Source organism: Hirundo rustica, chromosome 2, assembly GCF_015227805.2.
Source record: "Hirundo rustica isolate bHirRus1 chromosome 2, bHirRus1.pri.v3, whole genome shotgun sequence".
NCBI classification, from domain to species: domain Eukaryota; kingdom Metazoa; phylum Chordata; class Aves; order Passeriformes; family Hirundinidae; genus Hirundo; species Hirundo rustica.
The window spans coordinates 113,027,382-113,051,143 of NC_053451.1; the positions used below are offsets into that span (position 1 = coordinate 113,027,382).

General features: G+C 48.4%; 1 protein-coding gene across 1 annotated transcript; it reads right to left on the reverse strand.

Moving 5' to 3' along the window:
* Window positions 1-562: 562 nt before the first annotated feature.
* Window positions 563-16,752, reverse strand: DIPK2B (divergent protein kinase domain 2B). The gene is made up of 5 exons (XM_040056651.2): window positions 16,379-16,752; window positions 11,360-11,624; window positions 4,902-5,075; window positions 2,815-3,103; window positions 563-1,652 (listed from the first exon to the last, which is right to left on the reverse strand). Exons 1-5 carry the CDS (start codon window positions 16,600-16,602, stop codon window positions 1,312-1,314), a joined length of 1,293 nt encoding a protein of 430 aa, XP_039912585.1. The 5' UTR covers window positions 16,603-16,752; the 3' UTR covers window positions 563-1,311.
* Window positions 16,753-23,762: the final 7,010 nt, after the last annotated feature.

A 23,762-nucleotide genomic window follows, 5' to 3' on the forward strand; every position in this document is an offset into this window, starting at 1 on the left:
TGCGTGCCTGGATCCCAGGAGAAAGCTCCAAACCCAGCTGAGGTCTGTCTGACCCCTACACATCAGGGAGGGTTGGGTGTGGGCTTCTGACACCTCACAGGGAGCTCACATGAGGGAGGCTGACAGATTCTGGGTGAGAAAAGTTGTGTTTTTCCACCATTTTTGCAACCATCTTGTGCAAAATGAAGCACCTGAATCTAGCCCTGGGTTGACAACTGCTGTGAAATAAGTTCACCACCCCAAATTTTAAGTACCTGACTCATTCCTTTGGGGACTGGCTTGCCAATTCCTCCTCTGGAAGGCTAATGGATGAGGATGGCTGTAGCTCTTGCTGGTCAGAATTCAGACCTCCCCAGCTCTTGGGGGGTGTCCCAGCACCTACACTGGAGTACTGAGTGTTTAGCAAGTCTTTTCAGGCTCAAGTGTAAATTAATGTCTCATCCTCTGCCTGTGTTCCTTCTCCTCTTAAGGTAATTTTCCCATCTGAATGTTTTGTGCAAATGGTTCCTCCACTTTAGAGAGAATAATGTGAAAATATCTGCTGAACAATCCCATCCCAGAGCTGGGGTTTTTTTTCTCATCTTAAACCAAAGCCCTGTATTAGTCTCCTATTACTGTCCATTGACTTGGGAAAACCTAGAAGCAATTATATTTGGGGATTAGAGAAATTAAGTCTCAAGAGACATAGAACCTTTGAGCTTTTTAATACTGTTGATTGTGTCCTTCTGTTCTGTGTGCCATCAAAGTTATAAAATTTAAATATTTTACAGGAGTGAGCTGTGATGGGTGATGGTACAGAACTGATCCGGTCCTTCAGTTTGCGTATGATTCTTAGCACATTAAAAATAGCCACAGGGAAAGTCTTAAATGCTTCCATCCATCCATCCATCCATCCATCCATCCATCCATCCATCCATCCATCCATCCATCCACCCCAGAGTATTTATATATTATCTCCAACAGAAAGAGTTTCTTGGTGATAGAGATCCTCTGTCTAGCTGGTTGTGAGCATCCTGCCTTGCTTTTCAATGAATGGCATGGGAAACTCTTCCAAGGCCAAAACATGTGAATGAGATTTATTAACCCTGTGGCCCCTTGTCAGTCATGACAATGATAATAACCCATAAACCATACATCATGTCTCTATCCCACGTAACAAATGCATCTCTGGGGGATGAATAATAAATCCCACATGCACTTCGCTCCCTCGTTCTGCACCGAGAACGCCCCGGATTTGGCTGCGCTTCCCATTTTCCCTGATTCCTTCCCGCACTGGGAGAGGGTTGACACAGTGTCAGGGCAGCTGCTGTGTCAGTATTTGTCACTGTATCTGCAGTCAGGGTAGCGGTAGGCGAAGCGGGAGTCACAGGAGCGCAGCGGTTTCAGGATCTCTGCCAGCTCTGCCATGGCCTCGCTGGCACCGCGGCCGTCACCAAGGCTGTTCGCGCAGCTCTGCAGGAAGGCGTCGATCCTCTCCTGCACGGGGGGCAGGAATTTCCCCGCCAGGAGCTTCGGCAGAAGATCCTGACACACCATGACCAGGCTGTGCTTCTCCCTGATGGAGTCACAGGGCACGAACGCGGACTGGCAGTTCATGGTGAGGCAACTGAAAATATCTTTGTACTCCTGTTGGCCATCGATCGGCTGGCTCCCTGTTGGGGACGATTAAACCGCTTGTTACAAACATAATAGCGAGCTCCTGGACAGTCACAGATATCTGCACCTCCGTGTTAACACGGGGTTTGTTACTATCCAAAGGATGTGACCACCTTTCGCTACAAATTACTCAGTGCTGAAGCTGTGTCCAAGCCAATCTTCTCACTCCTGAAATATGTATATTTTTCTGAATGACAGATCTCTGCCTGTCAGAGGAAGTGGAGATGAATCTGTCAAGTCAAGCTGATGCAGAAAAAAATGAAAATTGGAGTACAAATCTAAAATGTGGAGTTCCTACAAAAAACTAGCACAAATAGCCAGACCTGTAATTTTTTTTTTCCATGTTAACCAAAATCATTACATTGCAACAACAGCTCATCTAGCTGGAGTCAAGTTAACAGTCATAGTTGTTGGGATAAGAAAAGGAAATCCAGTGGAAAATTTTCTGACAGCTGCTTCTGAATATTTGAGACCTACTCAGCTGAATGTGTGAGCTGAGGAAAAACCTTTTGAAAATATGAATATTCAAAATGAAACTGTTAAATTACTGGAAGAATAGTCTTTGACTAGCTCTACTTGCAGGGGTAGACCAATGTAACCTGTGAAAAATGAATAGTGAATATTGTGAATATTCACAATAGTGAATAGTGACTAGTGAATAGTGTAAAAGTGACAAAAAGGGGGATTTTGTTATTATTGTTATAAAAATAATAATAGTAATCATTCTAAGTCAACACAATAAATGCACATAAAAAGGTTCCAGTTTGGCTCACTACTTAGAACAAACAAAATTACAGAATTTCTCCTCGCAAATATTGACATTTGTGTGACAAAAATATTAAAAGGGAGACTTCAAATGAGAGCATTCAACACACCATGTGCACTGAAAGCTGCAGCCAGCTACAGCGTGGTCACCAAACCACCGACCGCACAAATGAAACACCCATCACCTTCCCAACTCAGAGCCAGGATGGCAGGAGCTGCTGATGGTAAATCTCGCTGTGAACTTATTATTTAATTTAGTGAGTGGTGTTTGGTTAATTAAAAACAAAAAAAGCAAAAGAAAACAGAAAAGGCAACAGTGGAGCCAAGGTTAGAAGGGGGAAGATTTGTCTGCCCTCCCGTGACAGATGCGCAGCCACGGAGCCCGCTGAGTACCTTCCTCCTTGTCGATGATGCCCAGCGTGCTGGCATCCCGGATGAACAGATGCCCGTTGCTGAACACGCCGAAGGTGCCAGCGTCCACGTGGGTGAAGTAGAAGAAGTAGTTGAGGTCGTTGGTGGCCATGGAGCGCAGCACGGCCAGGAGCTGCAGGGCCAGGTCTGCGGCCACCTCGGGGGCCGCGCCGAAGAAGTCGCGCAGGGGCCGGGTGCTGGCGCTGACCACCAGGCGCCCGCAGGAGCCCAGGTACCGCGGGAAGGGCCAGCCCTCCACATCGGGGAAGATCTGTGGGGAAGAGCAGGAATGGGAGGATTATCCCTGCCCTCCCTCTCAGACTGCCCTTTCTGGCTCCAAGCAGCAGGGTTGTGTTTTGGTTTCTAAGCCTTGCAACCCTTCCTCGCCGCATCCAGCCCTAGCAGCTGGGAAAGGGACACTACCCCATCCTGGAGGACTTAGGATGCTTTTAGGTTTTTTTTTTCTTATGGTGCTTTTTTTGTAACGGAGGAAGAATCTAGTATTTCGAGACTTATTCTGTAAGAAAGACTAACTGGAAAGTCCAAGATAATAATAGTTTTCAGATTCATGAAAATTTTAGCCACAGAACAGCTAATTTTAGGCGTCTTTGATGGGTCCCTCATGAGCACCGAACAGATGAAGTCACAGCTTGGAGTTGAGGTAGGGCTAAAGCAGTTTTTGCTAATTGGTGAGAACTGTCAGGCTCATTTGTAAGAGACTCTGCAGTCTCAGGGGCAGAAGTGGTGGGTATTTGTTCCAGTGGAGACACCTGGGCTGGGCTCCCTGCATCCCTGCTGCTCGTGCCAGCAGCACAGTTATCCCAGGTGGAAACCAAACTGTGTGGCTGCTGGGCTATGCCAGCACAAAGCTTTCTGTCACTTGCATTAAAACTCATCTGTGTCCCCAGCATCTCAGTCCCTGCCAAGCCTCTGTGAACTCATCCAGTTTCATGTTTAAGGTTACTTCTCCCTTCTGCTGTGAAGGCATTCTGGGCAACCATGTAAAATCTAGCTTTTTTGGCATATTTTTCTCATCTCTTCAAGCTGTATTCCCATGTCTTCAGAGTGCTAAGGGCCACAGCTCCATGTCCCAGTGACCCATGACTGGGGAGGCTGACTGAGCCCCAGGAGCCTCCCAGAGCACGAGCACCATTCCCCCTCCCTGGGACCACGCAGAGCCCTGCGAGTTGCTGAGTGCAGCAGTGGCCTGGGGCCAGAGATGGATGGTGCTGCCGCTGCCATCTTTTCTTCATGGAATCATGAGGCGTTGCAAGAACCAGCAGTGTGGACTGAAGGTGGGATAGGGAAAGGTGAGGATTCTCCCTTGGGAACATAAGGAAAGAGAGGAGCTGCATGCAAGGCAGGTCAGAAGGGGTCCAGGGGAAGGGTTTGAGGCCTCCCAGATCACCACCTTCAAACCCAAAGTTTTGAAACTCAGAGACAGTTACCAGTGGCAGACTGATGGAAAACACAGCACTGGCACGTGGAGCATGGGAAATCATGCTCTTTCTCTTCCAGAAACAGGCTGTGTTTTTTTTTTTTTGTAATGCATTAGCTATGCACACCTAACACTTGGAGGTATTGGGGATGTGTAAAACCCTGAATTTCACAGTGCTCCCGTGCAATAATGCACCTGGGGTTCCCTGTCTCTCCCCAGCCTCACAGACTGATACAGGGAGAGCCTTGCCCGGCTTCAGTCACCCAACCCCATAGAGGAAACACACTTTTTGAAGGCCAGGGAGCTGACAAAAGCCAGGGCTGGGACTCCTCTGCACCTGAGGTTGGCACACATCTCATGTGAGGTTTTGCTTGTGAGGGGTTCTGGGGTGGTGTTGATGCCTTTATTGTTCCTCCCTTCAGTCCACTGTTGTTTGTGCTTTTGGGCCTGAATGTTGTCCTTGGTGTCCAGCAGGAAAAGGATTTGTTTTGTCTCCCTGCTCTGGGAAGAGGGCTGAGTGACACTGAATGTGAGGCTCAGAACTGCACCCCTGGGCAGCAAAGAACCTGAAAAACAAGAAAGCTGAAACTCAAGGCATCAGTGTTCCAAGCTGGGGCAGGGTGGCACGTACCTGTAAGAGGATGGGGTGTGAGTTCACTGCCAGGGTGTAGAGCAGGCGCAGCTTGTCCCTGTCCGTGAGGTGATCCATGTAGATGCTGCCGGCATCTGGCACCTCTGCGTAGCGCCGCACGATCCTGTCCAGGAGGCGCTGGGATGGGCAGCGCAGCATCGGGCTGGACAGGCCCTGCGAGAGGGGAAAACTCGGCAGGGATGTCTAATTCCAGCCAGAGACATTGCAGTGTGCTTGGATTGTGCTAGGGGTATAGGCATCCCTCTATGCCCTGCCCGCTGTGCCTCTGTGTGCTGCAGCACAGCTCCCAAGGCCGTGGGCACGCAGGGCATCTCACCCTTCCGAGGAAAAGACCTGTGGCATCCGAAAATGCCATTCCCCAACCCAGGTTTCAAGAGTGGCCCCCATTCCTGGGTGCTGCAGACCTCATATTCCCTCAGATGCACAGCAACACTCCTCTCCACACCGCAGGATTCTTCCCTCTGCCCAGGTTTCCAGCCCTGGCATTCCCAGTGGAGGCCCTCCAGTTTTTATGACAGTGAGTCACTTCCTTCGTTAAATAATCTCCTGATCACTTCGTTATTTGCTTAACCTGAGAGCAGCTTTCTTGGAAATACTACTTGCTAAGGTCAGTAAACATGCTTTAAAAATGTAAATAAACATTGTGTGTGAGTATAAGCACAGGATATGTTCTCTCTCTGATAAACTCATGCATTAGCTATCAAAACCAAATAGCCTGTGTGTGTTTTTTGTAAATACCAGCAACAAATAGAGAACCATTGGGCTAATGGAGATAGAGAACTGTTGGGCTAATGGAGTCAATTTTCACTGTATTTCACCCTCTAGATTTGGAAGTTTGGCTCATAAAATTACATGAGCAATCTATGGCTAGGATAAATGGCATAGAAAATTATACCTTCTTTTTTTATTTTTCAGTTAGTCTTCCTTAACAGACAAGGACAGTTTATATATGGAGGGTTACCCACAGTGGCACAGAACTGCACTGCCATGCCTCTGCTGGGGAAGGGAATCAGGTTTTTGAAGCCTCTTTATTACAGACAATCCCAGTAGCCAAATTTACTCTTTTGGGTTTTGTTTATAATTTGATGGCTGGGAGATGTGCTTCAGAGGAAAGGGAGGTGGAGCTCCCGTTGCTCCCTGCCATCCTTCCTGCTGAGAGCAAAGATGTGACGCAGCATCTCCCCAGGTCATTTGGTATCTCTGAGGGAGGCTCTGCTCAGCCCCTCCTGTGCGAGCTGTTCATTTGGCATAAAACACTGGATCACCCAGCCGTGACAAAGAAATAACGAAACATGGAAAGGACAAGTGGGACACTTTCCCAGTTGGAGGAGGAAAGGGGGGACTAGATGTCCCATGTCTCTTCCTCTGCATCCCTGTTGGCTCTGGTGAGATTCCAACTGCTCTTTCCTTGGCCATCAGTTGCACCAAACAAATCCAAAATGCCAATAGTGGTCAAAACCACCTGAGAAACCCAACCACAACTGAAGTGTTGTTTCACGAAAACAAAGAAACCTTTCTTCCCCCCCAAAAATAAAAACATTTGTCAAAAATAATTCTACTCAGTTCCTGTTGCAAGTCTTCATACACTCCTCTCCTCTGTTGTAGCCTTATCAGGAAAATATTTTCTCAGTTCATTGTCTAAAAGCACAGGAGGGGTACAGGGGGAGGCATGGTTATAGATTTCTGTCTTGCAGCACTTGCAGGAACATTGTGGCTGGCTCCGTCACTTTCCCTTTGGAGGAGAAGTGATTAAAAATGGGCAGAACAGAGCTGTGTTAACTAAGAGATAAACGATGGAGAAAGTCTCTTGCAGCTCTGTGTGCATGCAAATGTTTGCAGCCAAAGTTAGAAAGCCTTGCTGCTTCCAGGAGCCTGCAATGCAAAAGCTGAAGAGTACACAGTAGGAACAAAAATCACAGTGGCAGGAAAGGCATGGACGACGTAATTAGGGTTTTTGTGAGGTCAGAGCTCATCCTCTTAACAAAAATGTGGGCACGTGCTGCCCATGGTGCTCATGGCTGCTGGTTTCCTGAGGAACTGCTTCAGGCACATCAGAGGAGGTGTGAGAGCAGAGGAGCAGGGCTGGGTGCTGACACCTTTGCATCAAACATTGGTGCAGCTTCCTACAGTTTAATGAAGCCCTGACCCACAAAAACTGGGCAATGGGGCCTTTTGATTTCAGCAGACAGTCAACAGCATAAAACTCAGCACCTGCTTGATTGTTTCAGGGGAGAAGGGTCTCACCTTCCTGCAGACTGATGGAAACATCTCTACAGCAGAAAAGGAGCTGGAGTTGTAAAACTGTCGGACAAAAACTGTCAATGGAGGAAAAATGTGAAGAGCACATGCTCGAAACACTGGAGATACAGATTTTTCTGAGAATATCTTAAGTCCTTTGCAGTGACTTATCACCCCAGAGAATAAGAACTGACAGCCAGCCTGATGTATTGGTTGTGATTGATATGGAAAGCTTCTTATTTACTTTGATTAAATACCCACATTTCTATATCTGATAGTGAGTAGTTCCTGCACTCAGCTGTGAGATTTTAACCCCTGTTACACAGTACAGGATGCATTTTAAACTCCATGAGGTCAGCATATGTAGCGCAGACACACACAGAATTCACCTGGATGTAAAGATAACTCATGGAAACACAACTTTTCACTGTTTTCTTTTCAGTCAACCCAAGGAGGGATGGCCCAGACCAGGAGCACAGCTGCCCCCTGCCCCATGAGCCACTGCCTGGGTCCAGCTTCACCAGACTACCAGGTTTAGGATGGATTCCAGGAGAAAACCCTTGGATGTAGGTGTCAAAGCACCTACAAAGCTCCTGGCGATGTGAATCCAAGGGTTTCCTTAACTCCCCAAAGAAAGAAGGTAAGAATTTGATGAAACTCATCCCCACTTCCAGAGGGTTTATGGAAGTCCCTGATGTTAAGGTAATGGGTCAAAACAGGTTCAGGAGGTGGCTCTGGAAGCCCCATAGTGCCCATCCTTCCTTAGGATGGACAACTGGACTTGTGGATGAGCTGCTGCCCCTGCGCAGCAAGAAGAGATATGGACTGGGCTCAGAGGCCACATAACTGGGGTACTGGTGCATCTGCTGTGGGCAGGACAAGGTGCTGGTCAGCAGCTGCTGGTCAGGAGGTCCTGGTCAGCAGTTTCTGATCAGTATTCTCAAACAGTCTATCCCAGACAGAGAGTCTGCAAATGCTGGATTTTCACATTGGTGCTGCTTTCCTCTGTCTGCCTTCAGCATGTCCCAGGCTGTGCTTTGTGGGCAGGGCTGTAAATTTTCCCTGTGGGTCATCTGTGCTGAAACCAACATGCTTTGTTGCCCCTCGAGCAGGAAAGCACCCAGAGTGGTTTGGGGTGAGGAACTCCTGGGCGAAGCAGCGGGTGTCCAGGGCTGCTGTTCAGGCTGAGCCCCAGCTAAATTTTAAGACTGGATTTTAAGACTGGAGATTTTGCTGCATCCAATAAAGATTTTCATTGTGGCTGGCGAAATAATCGCTGTGGCAGGCGGCTCAGCTGATGGCTGGGTCAGGCAGGGCAGGCGGCATAAAGTGGAAAAACATTACTTCATGGTCTGTCATTTTGATTCAAGCACATTGTGGTTTGTCGTGATGCTCTGTCTATCAGACAGAATTACCTGGGCCCATTAGCTTTCCCCAGTGCTGCTATACGGGGTAAACTGCAGGGAAGGGAGAACGAGCACTGCTGTGTGAGTGCAGCCCTGTGAAACGGGGTGGGCATCGTGTCAGGCCTGAGAGAGGTGTTCTGTGAACACCTCTGAAAAGAGGGAGAGCAGGAAAATAGGGCCATGAGAACAGTTCTTTGGGTAAGTGTTTGCAGAGACATATGGCACCCCCAAGAACCCCTCTGCAGTGTTTGCTGTGCAGACACATGTTGGTGACCCAGCATGAGCCACATGAGCAGAGAAACTGGGCTGGGTGCGGGCAGAGGTGCTGGTTTCCAGAGGGAGGAGGGAAGGGGAAGGAAGGGGATCCCCATCTCTGTGGGCCTGGATGGACTGTGGAGGTCAGGCTGTGGGGGCCCACAGAGCAGGGCTGGGATGGGGTCTCACACAGACTCACACACACAGTATGACTGAAGTGTTCTTGCCGCTGGCTGTTTTTCAATTAAGACCACTGTGAGTCCAGAAGCTGTTTTGCAGAGCACATGCCTGATCTTAAAAAGGGATTGCTGCTGAAATTTGGTGGTGGGGAAGTAGGTCCCAGTGTCCATGGATGTTTCTTTGTGTATTCAAATCTATATGCCATTGGAAGGGATTTAAATTCCAATTTTTGTTTCTCTGATTGATTTACAGAACCAAAGGACCATAAAAACATGAGCAGAGCAATCCTGAGGCTGGCGTGCAAAGGTCTGGGCCTCCCTGCAGCCTCCCATCCCCTTTCCAACTAAAAAGCTGCAGGGGTTGATGGAATGTCCCAGGGAGTTTGTCACTGGCCATGTCCCCCCAGGCTGGCCCTGAGCTCACTTCACAGCAGCCCTGGGGCTGGCATCAGCTCAGCTTCCCACTGCTGCTGCACAGGGAAATTCCTGGGAGAAACTGGATAGGTGCAAAGCCAGGGTGCCCCAGCCAGGGTCTCTGTGTGTGCACACGTGCATCCATATATGTGTGTGCTCCTGTGTGTGCCTCCCAGCCAGCTCAGCTGGCATTTCAGACCCCGAGAGGACAGGGAAGGGAAAACCGTAGCACATGAAGAGCCTTTTAAGGAGAAGGTTTTGGTCTCAGCTGATGATTTAGCTTTGCAGCAGGTCTGAGATACCACAGAACCACATTTCTCCAGTTACTTTTTCACCCAGCTCAGCAAATGGAAGCTTTAAGCTCTCCATTCCCTTCCCCTTTCCCTCAGCGCTGCTGGGTGGGCAGCACAGCTTGGCACAAACACCTGGGACACTCCAGCAAGGCTGGAGGACCTGGCAGCCCAGCTCTCCCTCCTGCAGGCCCCTGCAGTGTGGCCTGGGGGTCAGTGGTGGCCAGTAGCTCCTGCCTGGCAGCCTAAGGAGGTGTCCCTGCGCACAACTCAGGTGAGGGATGCTCTGAGTGGAAGTGATACACTGTCCCCCTTCTCTAGTGACTGTCCCGAGGTTACTAAACAAAGTACAGTGCAGCTTTGCTCCAAAAATCAAAAAATAATAAAAAAAAAAAATCCAGAAATCTTTTCCCTGTCAGGCATGTACCCCCAAGAAGGGTACTGACTTCAGGGTGACCTGCTGTGCTGGACTGTGATTTGGGTGAGTCCTTTTTGGTGCAGCCCAGGCACAACCCCAGTGTATCTCTGCCTCTCTCTCCTCAGGTGTGCTGCTCCACAGGGTAGCAGAAGAGGAAGAACTAAAGCAGCAGCATGGCTTTAGCACTCACCAAAGCTGAGTGAGCAGCTGCCTACATAGATAATATAAATGAAGTCACTTTTTCACAGTCACTTCCTTCTTGGAATGGAAGAAGTACTGGAATAATCATTCTTTGTCTCCCAGGGTTTTGTTTAGTGCATATCCAACCCCCACCCTGGCCCCTGCCCCTTTCCTGTGGTTATTGAAATCTTTTGCTGTTGTTTGGGTGGGGTGAGGGGGATGCCCTGTGACGTAGCTGCCCATCTACCTGGTGGTGGTGACCCACACTCGCTGTGCTCTGTCCTGGCGTCACCTGTGACACCCCAGGACTGTGGGAGAAAGGGCAGTGTGCTTTTTTGTGCCTGAGGTCATTTGCTATGGATGGCAGGAGAGTGAGTAATCGAGGCTTTGGCTCTGACTGCCCATGCCCCTCATCGTGCCAGCCACAAGCAAGAGAAACCCACACTGACTTGGCCCCTGGCCCACAGCAAAATCACTTTCAAGGCACTGGCTGCCCTTTTGGGTACAAATTTATGATGAAAAAAACCCAAAAAAACAAAAAAAAACCCTGTTAATGCTGAGACATGATGGAAAACTAGGGGAAAAAAAAAAATGGCAGCAGTCTCCCCACCGGAACTGTTACCACATTAGTGTGCACAGCCTGTTGTTATCCCCATGCCTAAAACCACCTGATGCTATGGCTTTCCACAGGACTTCAGCTTCAACCTGCACAAGGAGCCGGGGGCTGGGGCCAAGCCCATCCCAGCCCCAGACAGGATGCACCATGGCAACACCCATGTCTGGGAGGGCTTGGCCTTCAAGTGAGGCACTTTTCTTCCCACCAGGGCATCATTCACCTCTCCCCTTCGGCACATGGGCTTGGCTGGGGGCACACAAGGCTGCCTCATCTCCACCGACAGGGCAGGATGAGCGCCAGCCACCACCCAGTCTCACCCTCCAACCAACAAGATGCAACCATGTCCCCACGAGACCCTTCCCACACCCCTAAACCGCACGGGACTCGCTCTCCCCAGTGCTCCCCCAGCTGCAGTGGGGCACGGAGCCACGGGACACAGACCTGCACCAGGTCGGGCGTGAGGCGCTTGGCCCGCAGCCACTTCTGGAAGCGCTGGGTGCGGCGCAGGGCGCGCTCCAGGCTGCAGCTCTTGGTCTTGAGCAGGGAGGTGCAGATGCGCTTGTCCGCCCGGTCGTGCTGGTACTTGGAGGTCAGCCGGGTGATGTCCACCAGCCGCCAGCTCTTGGCATCGTCGGTGTAGTTGCCCGAGTAGCTGAGCAGGGAGCTGGGGGGCAGCTTTAAATGAGAAGAAAGCCAGGTGTCAAACCTGCCAAACCAAAACGAGAGCCCCACGGAGAGCGAGTTAAAAGCCACACGGACACCCGCAGAGCGCCCGCCACGCTGAGCTTCTCCAGGCTGGCCCCTGGGGCTGCCTGCCATCCTGGCAAAGGACACATGATCCTGGCTGGGTGGCCCCAGGGACTGAGGTGAGCTGAGGAAATGTGCTCTGGTAAAAAAGTCCTTTGCTTCCCACTAATACCATCCCTTGTCATGATTGCTGCCGTGGGGTGAAGGATAAAACACCCAAATGGGCTCTTTTGGGTAGAGGGAGGAAAGGGAGGAGGTTACAAGGTTTTGGTTCATGGAGAATGCCTGGTGTTTTAAAAGTTTCCTCTTTCTAGAGAAAGGGTCCCAAGAAAGGAGTGCTTGACACTTTAAAGAACCCTCCAAATATTGAAACCTCCTGACAACAAACGTGTATGGAGGTACCAAAACGACCTCTTGTTTTGAGGCGGTGGCTTTTGTCAGTGCAGGGGTCTCCCTGTCTCCCCCAGCACCCCTGACTGTATTTCAGCAGCTGGGATGAGCGACCTCCCCGACAGCAGCAGAGTTTGGGGTGCGATGGGGGTACAGGACGTGTGTGCCCTGGGCGTGCAGCGCCTCCGTAGCCATAGAGATCTTGCACTAATTTGCTCCCCCTACACAGGCACAGGAGGGGAGCATATGGGCTGGGTAATTAGGTGATTTTTTTTGTTGTTTCAGCAGCCCCCTCAGCCCTGCCCACACGCGCGTGGCACACGCCGGAGCTGAGGAGCGCGGTGCCTGTTCTGGGAGCGTGTCTCTAACCTGCTCTTGGAAAATGGCCCAGCTCTGACCTTTGGTTTGGCCAACGTCCTGCCCTCGCTGCCTCTGAACCCTCTTGCCCTGAGCTCCTTGCCCAAATGCGTAGGAAAGCACGTCCTAATTCAGTCTCGCCGTAAATTAAAGCCGGTAGCTCAGAAGTGAAACAGGAGAGGCAAGAGGTTCCCTGCAGGATCAGCCTAGCTGGAGTTTCAGACAGCTTACAAGATACCAACAAATCTGAAAGCTGAAGCTGGTCTCTCCTTTCAAATTCCATTTTGGAAATTGGCACAGAGAAATTCGGGGAGGATTAATTTTCTATGATTTCAGGCAAATAACTGACTCAGTGACACGAGCCACCATCTGCAATCAGAGACTGATCAGATGATCCCTCCTGAAGGTAGCACCCCACTCCCTTTCCCCACACAGACCCTGTGCACCTGAGCTCTGGGGCAGGCACGGGTGCCCAGGATGGGTGAAACCCTGGTGAGTCCCCTGCTTTGACTTTCAATTCCTGCCATGTGCCAAAAATTTACCATGGAGGCTCACCAGAAGTGGGGGAACCTTGTGTGAACAGGTTGGTGCATTCCAGCGTTTCAATTATTTTGGTGTTTTGCCCAACATGAAATTGAAGATTCCCTACAATCAAGGCACCTGACGTGAAAACAAACACTTTGTTTGGGGTTAGGGTTTTTGTTTTGGTGGGGTTTTTTTGTTTGTTTGTTTTGTTTTGGATGGGGCTTTTTTGGGGGTTTTTTTGGTTGGGTTTTGAGCTAGGATTAAAGTAAAGAGAATAATTGTTGTGCCTCGCTGTGACTGTTGTGCACCAGGACCCCTCCCAGTGCCTAATCTGCAAAGTGGGCACAGCGTGCCAGGCATGTACTGGGAAGAGATGGCTCTGGGCTGGATTTCTCTTTCTTCCTTTCTTTTTTTTTTTTTTTTGAGTTAAGCACAAATTTGCCTTGTGACTTGACTCAGGCTCGTGTGTTCAGGGGAGCTCATACCAGGCAGAGAGCAGGAAAGTGCCACCTCCCGCGTGCAAGCAGCACATGGAGGTGTGAAATCCAGGGCTGAGCATTAATTTCAGGGTGGATGGTTAATTTCAGTGATTCCCTCTGCAGATCTCTGTGGGGAGAACCACCCCGGCCTGGGAACATGGCATGGGCTGCAGCAAGTCTGTATTTGGCATCGTTTCTGGGCAGCACAGCGCTGGCCTGGCACATTTGCTGGATACTTTCAAGATTCATCATCAAGTTGTGCTGTAACAACTCCTTCTCGTAGAGAGCTTTTTAGCTAAGGGCCTGCAAAGGCTCCAAGACCTTCAGTAAGATCTATGAGAGCTGGTGAGTCACAGATTAGAGATTTTAGATCAACCCAGAACTAAATGCTGAAGAAACCCAAACTTGTTTTTCTTTTAATTTTTTCCCTGAATGAAATGAAATATTTTGTTTCAGCCAAAATAATTTTTTTGCTTTTGGAATTTCACATTAAAAAAAAAAAAAAAAGTAAGCTAAGTCTTAACACGAAGAAACTAAAGAAATAGTCTATAAACCCCCATCTAATTGAAGCATTCCAGCTTTTTCAGTTTTCTTTCCCATTATTTTTGGACAAAGCTCAGGACCAGCCTTGGCACAAGTCTTTGAACAGTTTTGGTCAACTCAGTTCTGCGGTGTTTTTAAAAATCTAATATTTTACAAAAACTTTCACCGCACTCTGCTCTCAGTACAGTTGGTAGACAGGCTTGGTATTCTCATTTACAGATGGATAAAGTTGGGCAAAGATAAGGGAATTGTAGAACATTGGAGCACAAGATGAGTCACCAGCCGTTCTGGGAACAAAACCCACATCTTCTCACTGTGAATGCATGTCAGAGCTCCCAGAAGTGATGGGGAATTAATGAAGCATGTTCTAATGTGAATTAACACAGAGAAGCCCAAGTGCCATCCACCTTTGCAAACATGTGAGAAGATACATGAGGGTGGATCAAAGAACATAAGCACCACTGAAATTTCCCTAGTTTAAGCTCCCACCTGCCAAAAAATAATCCCAGTTTTTCAAAAAATCAAGTGGGTGAACAAGTTTTTCGCATGCAAAGGAAACCCTGAAGCTGAGTGACTGCTCAGGAGAACATTTTAAAGTTCCCCTTCCCCAAGAGCTCGGAGCAGAACTTCACGTTATCACTCATTTGTGGGAAGCCAGCTGCAGGCTGGTGGGAGAGAAAAAGAAGGGTCAGGCTTAGGGAGCCCCTCTGTCTCCCCTGAGGCAGAAGTGCTGTGCTCCCACGTGCTTGTGGCTCTGCACTCCTGGACCCCAGTGGGACTCTCGGCACGCCCGCACCCCATTCCTGCTGTCCCCTGGAGGAAAACCAGCGCTGGGCCCTCCTGCCTTGGCTCATGTAGCACCTCTGTCCCGCAGCCAGGGCACTCTGCAGCTGGAACCCCACAGCCAGAGGCACTTCTGCTATTTTTGGCAGGGCTCAGGGAACCTGCGTGGCCCCAGCCTCCCCACTGGCCAAGGGGGAGTAAACAAAAGGGAGCTGCTTTGTACCTGGCAACACGTCCCTAAAAACCCTGCACAGGTGAGGGGGAAAAGGGACCACAGCAGGCTGGGGCAGGGGGCAGGAGCCAGGGAATGAAATGCAGAGCAGACCCTTCCCTGAATGCACCCCGGGCCCCTGCAGATCCACGTCGGCCCGTCAGCCAGCTGAGCATGCTGGGCTGATTGCAAATCCACGCTGCATTTTGGGACTGGAATCCAGGCTGGGCTGGGAGAAACCCGGCACTCAGCCCTGTGCACCTCACTTTACTGCTCGCTCTGGCACTGTGGACGTGGAAATCCAGTGACAAAAAAGTGACAAAGACTGGGTCCCTGATGTGCAACAGCAAGGAGTGCTCTGGCTCAGCAGAGCCACAAGCTGCCTTTTTCCAGCGGCAGTGGAAGGATGGATGTCTGGCATTACGAGTCCATCCCAGACAAACCATTATGGTTTTACTACGCTACATTTTATAGGATAGTTTAAGATAAAAATGGTGATTTGTCTAATACTATGCTACTTACATTATAGCATTAAAAATACAATTTTGCTATAATAATTTCTTCTCCCCCAGGCTTTTATATCTATAAAAGAAAGTGCATATGGCTCTATAAATCATATCAGACCCAATAAACCCTTCCTCTGCCAAGCACTGCCTTTAACTTTCTCCTCAAATAAAAGTGGCAACATTTTCCCTGCTGCCATCAGATACGCTGTGCTTTTGAGCCTAAAAATGACTGGATTGGTCTGATGACCTCTTGGACAGCGTGTGCCTCATCAGCAGCGAGGCAGATGCAATTTGTGCCTTCAAGTTCTCACACAAATCTCCCCAAAATGTACCGGTAATTCAGCCGCGTGCTATTTTCAAGCGTGTGGGTAACCGCATGTGCAGAAGCCCTCATGCCTCGGGCAGGTTTAGATCCCTTTTGATCTTAGTTAAAGTGCACGTGAAATTCTGCACATTCACGTCCTTGCACCTGGTACAAAATCATGCAGCGTGTTTATATGTTTGTAGTTAATATGCTCTGCTGGGAGCACACAAAGCTGAACCCCTTTTGCCTTTAGTCAGTTGCTGATAATAAGATATTTCCAGTAAATCTAAATAAGCTGATTTCTTCCTTCCCCCTTCCCTGCCCCCATCGCCACCTTGAATTTTTTCAGAGCAACTGTCTAGGCAGAAATTTGTGCCTTTTACTCCTGCTTTCAAGTTATAGTTCAGGGCCAAAGTCCGATCATGCTTGCATGATTTAAAAGAAAAGAGACAAAGCATCAGCTTATAGGCATTAATTAAAACACTAAGTGCTCTGATGGCAACTGGGTGCTAAGTTGCTCTTTGCATTGTTGTTCATGAAAGTACTTGGAAATTCTAACAGGCAACTTTCAAATGATACAGAACGCTTTAAAAATCACTCTGCTGAGTTTCTGACCTTATCTCCTCTTTAAAGAACTTCTTGCATATGGATGTCCCAATGCAGGCGTTGCATTTATCAAGTCCCAGGAAAGTCCGGCCAAAGCTGTAGCTGGGTTTGACGTGGGGCGCAGACGGAGAAGCTGTTGCTGCTGTGGAAAGGTTACAGCCCAGAGCCAAGACCAGGAGCAGCATCAATGGATCTGCAACTCTGGAGCAAAGGCAGCATATCCAGCGCCCCATCTACAGTAGTGGAGAGCTCTGTTTTTGCCAAGTTGTCCCTCTCTAGGATTTCGGTCTCTTTTTGAAGACTTCAGCCTGCAGCGGGGAGCCCCGAAACACAGCAAGACACTCTGGGTGCAGGAGGCACGGCTGCAGTCCCCATCCTGCCAGCTGGTCACTGGCTCGATCGGCTTGAGGTTTGGGTGGGAAAGAGCTGCTGTAGGGTGGGGAGAAGGAAATGCATGGAGGATGCAGATAACTTGGGTTGCCATGGTTATCTTTCCTTTCCTTGTTGCAGCTGCTTTGGCCCCTGCTGACCCTCCCATCAGCCGACTTGGAAAACAGCACGAAGAAGAGCTCATCTGCTCTCGGTGCAGACAAATGAAGGATATCCTGTCGCTGGAGAAAAGGGCACATGCGGGACACTTAAAAAAACCTGAGCTGGTAGGAGTAGTAGTGTGGCAGAAATGCACATTTTACCAGAAGCCAGACCTTTGGTGTTGCCTTATTCCCGGAGATTTGTGATGGTGCATGACATGACTTCTCAGATGCTTCCTTGGCTCTGTTTGCCCTTCTCACAAAAGCACTGGAAAGGCTGTCAGGTGGAATCATCACTGTTCTGCTTCTTGAAAAGAGCACGGTTTAGCAGGGATTGCACCACGGTGTTGCGTGCCACAGAAAGCAGGATAGCCTGCAGCTTTCCTAAAGCTCCCACCTGATAGAGCAGCCTCACCTCTATGCCCCTCTTGGAAAATGAGCTTTTCAACAAGGCTTTGGAATGTCTTTTCTTGATGGTCCTGGCACTGGAAAGAAGCTAGAGAAAGGGATGGGGGTGAACTCAGGAGAATGTCAGAGGTTTCAAATAGACTTAGAGATTACTGTGATTGCACCAAAAGGTGTTCTTGTTAGAACAAAGACTTGGAAGTTATGGAAACTGGCAGCTACCCATCCTGGCCTGGGTGCCTGGCACAGGACTGTGACAGGAGATCTGGCAGGCTGCTGCTCAGGGCCAGGAAAGCACACCTTGAAGAAGCAGGTGGTACTCTGGCTGCAGGCAGCACGTGTTGCTGTGGTGGCACTGGATCTTGGTCCTCCCCTGTCCCCAGCTGCTGTGTTTTCATTGACATGGGAGACTCTCCTGGGCCATATCTCACCATGGGAGCAGTGAGGAGCAGGCTGAGGCTTTGGAGACTTCTTATCCCCCCAGCTGGACTGCCGGCATCGAGTGGCCAAGACATTTCTGAGCACATTTTTAATGGAAGAAAAGGTGCCCTGTAGCCATCCTTTATTATCCCTGCTGGCATTTAACCTGATGGGGTTAAAGGATGTGAGAGCCACAGCGGTATGCACGGGGCTCTGTGATTACTCCTCACTCTCTGGAGGGGTTGCTGGGTGATCCTAACAGTGCAAGGCAATGGTTTAAAGCACATATACTCATTAACTGTGGCACTTGGGAGATCCAGGGTCTCTCCTTGGCTCCACACCCTCGTGGGAGGTTGCATCACCTCCTGGTGCATCCCTATGGGCATGATGGAGATGGTGAGGTTTAGGGTTTGTCTAGAGGGTACGGCACTGACAGAGGAGGATAAGGAGCCCTGCTGAGAAGAAAGGGGGATATAATGAGCCCTGCAGAAGCTGCAAAGCAGAGGGGCTGGGCAGCATTAATACACCAGCACACAGCTCTGCATTGAGCCAACATCGCATTTGGCCTAATAATACTCCAACATACAGCTCTTTGAAGTATGTTGGTGGAAAGAGACAGAACCAGAGATAAATATTTGCTGTGTCCCACTTCCAGAAGTTTATTCCTGGCCTTTTCTATTGCTCCTCTCCCCTCTGCAGGAATCAGCCCTGCCCACTGTTTCCTGCCAGCAGCTCTGCAAATTTGGCCATGCCCACATTGCTGCCTGCCCAGCTCTTCCCTGGATGGTACCAAAATTACACACCAGCAATCTGTCTTTATCTTCATTACGTAATGCATAAACCACGTATCCTTCAGTTTCTTTACTGATCCAGTTGCCGTCCTTCTGCTTTCAATCCTCTGCTGGAATTTTGAGAGCAGACACACCCAGGCTCCCGTGGTGCCCCAGCCTGTGCTGCCCCATGGAAAGGGGAGGGCTTCAGCCTCTGGGGGTGGTAATTGAGCCTTTCTCATGGCAAACCCCGGGGTCTGGCGCAAAACCCAACACATGAGCAGCAGGGTTTCTGTGCTGTTAATGATGCCTCGATGTCTGCATTGGTCTTGCACTTTTTTGTAGTTCAGGCACAGGTAAAGCAATGTTTATGTCTCCCTAGGAACAGCACGTGTAAGTGTGCTTTTGTGCAGTCTATCACGCCTGCATTACCTTGAAATGTTATAAAAGTAACTTCCTGTTCAAAGAATGGGAGCTGGTCCATCATGTCCACCTCAAGCCTGCTGCTGGCATTTGCATTTACCCCCAGGCAGGCCTCCCTCCTTCCCTCAAATATTTCTGCTCAGGCTGGGCAGTCCGTGAGCACAGATGATGTGTGTAGGAAACGCTCATTCACGCTCACAGCACTGAAAAACCAAAGCTTAAAAATGAGTAGATGTATATCTGAGCTAGCCAGAGAGGCAGGTGAGAAACCACAGCTTGGTGAGTGTTGTGAGAGTGGCTGTGCCTCTGAAAGCCGCCTCTCTTTTACTGAGGTCATTCAGCACGCAATGTCAAACCTCTGGTTGTTTTCCTTTCCTCCTGGTGACATGGCACAGAGCTATTGTGGTCAGGTGGCGAATGGCCACGTCTGCAGAAGCCTTGTAGATCTTCTCCTTGTGCCAGGATGTGGGATTTTCAGGGCATGGATCACTGTGGTGTCTGCTGGAACCAAGGGCTGGCCCTAACAATCCTATGGGACCTTCACAAAACTTGTGACAAGAGACTCCTGTGAAACACCATTAACCATGAGAGAACATGGCCCTAACAAAAAAGCTTTGTTGTGTTCTAGAAGTTATAATGTCTAAAAATTTCTAAAAAGGATCAACATGAATGTACTGCTCTATTGAAGTCAGACCAGATGCAGAAAAGCTTTTGGAGTGGTTTCTACCAAGAGAGGTAAAAGTTTTTATCTAGCCTCTGTTCCCTGAGCCCTCCTTTCCCCACATGCCATGAGGGGGGGGGTGGAAATAAGCACACCTGGAAGCACAGCCCCACTTCTGTTCATAACCATGTGGGCAGTGGAGCTCCTGGGCCCCAAACGCACCCGGTCCCCACAGGTTTGGGTGGGTATGGCTGTGATCTCCAGCTCCTCATCGAGGTGGGACAGGGGCTGCCCTCCCTTGCTGCTGGCTCTGGAGGAGATCAGAAGAACACAAGCTGATTTTTCCCAAGTATTCATGGGATGAGATACACCTTTTATTTAACCCACCTCCAGGTTTCCACCCAATCCATTAATGCTATCCAGCTGTTCCCCACTGCCTCTTTCCACCCCAGTCTATTGCCCACCCTCCCTGACCAATGCCAGCTGCCCCTGGGGTGGGTTTCACGTTAGCAGAGCCTTGCAGCCTTCCTCTCCCCACCTCATTGGTGCTGCTGGCTGGTTCACTCAAAGAAAAACGTGGTGCCCGTTCCATGCTCTGGATCGAACTGGCACATTGGAAATGACTTTGCAGAGCAGGAGACCTTTTAGATTAGTTAAAATTAATTAGATAGTCTGGGATAATCACCAATAAATGTTCCAAAACATTCCAGATGCAGAGGAGCAGGAGGTGCAGTGCTTCTGCTCCTCAGCTGACATTGCCACCAGGGTCTTTGCTGTTACTGACCTGCACCTGCTCACGGGGATTTTTGCTGCTGGGCCAGCCCAAACAGCAGGTTTTGGGTGTCACATCACCTCACGTTCCTCTTCAGCCCAGGTTTGCAGAAGAGCCTGCTCAGTGAGGATGGGGTTGCTGAGCAACAGGGTATTGCCGGGCGAGTTGCAGGAGGGCTGCATCTCACTGCCACGCACAGAAAGGAAACAATAGACAGGAAAAATCAAAGTTTTGCTGGAAGAGGAGAGGCTCCTGCTCTTCCTGAGGCCCTCAGTAACCCCAGCCTGGGTCATGCTGCCTGCAGGGCCCGGATAAGACCTTGGCTGTCACACAGAGCGGCTTCGCAGGACAGGGTGGAAATCAGCTCAGGGTGTGGTGCAACCATGATTATTCCTCATAGTATTTTTCATTAATCACACCCAAGATAATCATTAAGCTATTGCCAAATAATCAGTACAGGCTTGGTATCAAACTGCTTATCACTTCAATCGCGGTTCAGGCTGGATGTGTGGATTAATAGCTAGAGCAGCTTGACACAAATTCAATTCTTTCAAAAGGAAAAATGTGACTCTTTGAGTGCTACAAAACTCACAGCACTTGGGAGGATGCGATCACTTCCTTTTTCTCTGTTTTCCTCCCAATTGCATGATTATGAAAGAAACATCTGTTTAGAAGCGATCTGCAACAGAAAATGTTTGTTCCAGTTGGATTTTTAATGGACATCTTCTGTTACAGAGTCTTGTTCTCCCCACCCTGCTTCTTTCCCTTTTTCTTTTGCTGAAAGATGAAAGAGAAAGGAAGAGAAGGAAAAAAAAAAACCCCTCATGCAAACAGACCCCACTGCCCAGACTACAAATACAGACAGAAAAAGGGGCCACTGAGGTGTGGGTGGTGTGAAACACCACAGCTGAGCTGGCGGAGAATGTTTGCACTTCAATTCTCTTTGAGAATGTTTGATGTTGTGTGTGTATGGATTTTTCTACATTTGGAATCAATAAAAATACTAAAAGAGGGATGCAAATTTGACTTTTTTTTCCCCCCTCACCAGGGAATAATTTCTATTTTCTGATAATCTTGGATGTAATTAATCTGAAGCATCAATAACCTAGTATATTAATTGTATGTAAAAATAGACATTGTTCTGTATCTGCAGTATTTTTGGATTCTCCCTGACTCCATTCTTCTGCTGCAGAAGAGGAAACCTGTTGTTCTTTGGGAAATCTTTGCATACTGGTCGGCAGCTGGAAGAAAAAGCCAGTGAGAAGAAAAGCCTCAGGCACTGCAGCCAACAGATAAGGCCAGTTCTATTTTGTGAGAGGCTGAAATGTCAGTCCCAAAGGCCTCTGAATGCTATCAGCTGCTCTGGTGTTTGCAGCATTGATGGGAGACCACGCCAAACAGCAAAAAATGTGGAAGAGGATCCCGGATTTTGGTGCATCAGTATCCACAGACAGAAAATGAAATGCAGGAATCTCGAGCCTAAGGGAAAATGACAGTGAAAAGAAAATTGGCCGCACAGCAGAACGAGGTTGTGCTGGTCACTCCTGCACAAAGCATGAGGCAAAGAGCAGGAGCTGCTTGGGAAGCTCTTCAAGGAGCAGCTGTCCTTGGTGGTGACTTTGTGTGAATTCCTTGACCACTGGTGCAACCACGCGGCTCCTTAGGTCCAGTCCAAGCCCACGTGACTGCAACTGCAACACCAGCGCCCGCCTTGTGATTTCTTTTGGTGATACTGCAACAAAGAAACAAAGCATCACTGCCTAGGCTAAACAGACAAACCAACAAACAAACAAATAAAAATCTCTTCCTATCGAAAACCAGAAATATTTTCACGTCATGCAATTTTTCAGAGGGGAAAGACCTACCCACAATATTTTTCTTGGATGTGTGCTGTTGGGTTCAGCATCTCAGCAGTTAAAAATATTAAAAATTAATACCCATTGTTTCGTCACCTTTGTCTGTGCGACAGAAGCAGGACAAAACATGGTCTTCTAAAACAAAAATGGCATGGCAGGGAAACCCTTTTGGCATAGGTTGGCCAAAGATGCAGAGTTGTTAAAAAAACCAGCCTCCTTTCCAAGACCAAAGTGAAACACTTTTGAAATATGGGTATGAAAAGGTTCCTTCTGAATTAGTTACTTGATAAACAAAAAACCTTTAAAAAATAGTGCCCTGAAGAAGAATAAAACACGTCAGGTATTTGATCCAGTGGCAGACTGCTAAGCCGTGAATTTGTCAAACCACAACTTTCTTTCTAGATACCCATTGTTTGGCCCCATTTGTTTTCTGTCCATCAGACTGCTTTTATTCAGCTGTATCATTCCAGCTGTCTGGATGGAAGGAGAAGTAGTTTGAGAGAAAAATGTGGAGGATGCTATGAGTAACCTTGGGAGTGGTTTTGACCAATACCCAGTGCTAGGGTTGGGGAATTTCAGTGTGAATTTTAAGAGCACAGGTGCACTTTAGGCAGTGACCTTTGTTTTTCCCACATACCAAAGGGAATATGTGCCCTATAGTCTTGGATGTTTTTGTAAGAATGCAGCTGACATTTGCAGGTGACAATTTTCCATTTTCATAAACAGTTTTTGATATTCAGGCATGATTCCTTTTCAGGTGGGATCAGAGCTGGTACAGACCAGGTTCTGCTGTATCCAGTGCAAATATGAAAAAGAACCTTTAAAACTGGCAAGTGTATTAATTGGAAGAAAAAATGAATCAAGACGTGAAAAGTATTGATTTTCTTTGTTTTTTTTTGTTTTTTTTTTTCATTTCTCTTAAAACCTTGGCCTCTATTCTCTTTTGGCTATAAATATGGTGTTTTAATATTTTAATAACTAGATGTGGGACCTAGGCTGATTCCATTCTCTTTAACCATTTTCTCCTACCAGCCTCCTCCTTGCATTTTAGAAGAAATAACAATCAATTGCAGGAGAGTCCTCAAAAGCCCCGCCAGGGTCTAAGCAGATTTACTGTCTGGAAAACTTCTTCTACATGTAAGCATTTGTCCAGCAGTGTGAAACAGCAGAGCATAGCCATAAATTATATTTATTTTATATATTATAAATGTTTTAAACATAAACATATATTATATATGCTTTGGCTTTTGGAGGACTCAGGTAGATGATTCAATGCTTTACTACATTGGGCTTTGCATGTCTGGATCAAGATTTTTTAGGATAGGCACCAAAATCCCTGCTAACAAAGCAGGGTGACTCAATTCCTTAAACATGAGTTAATCTCAGATCAGGTTCAGCCATGAACTCAAAGAAAACCCACATGTTTCATGCTCCATGGTCGATCCCAGCCTGCCCAGACTCTGTAACACAGCCTGAAATGCTCTGGCTCCACATCAAATTTCACGTGTTACCTGGCATCTCTGAAAGCTTATGGCATGTACTCTATGTGCTCTAGC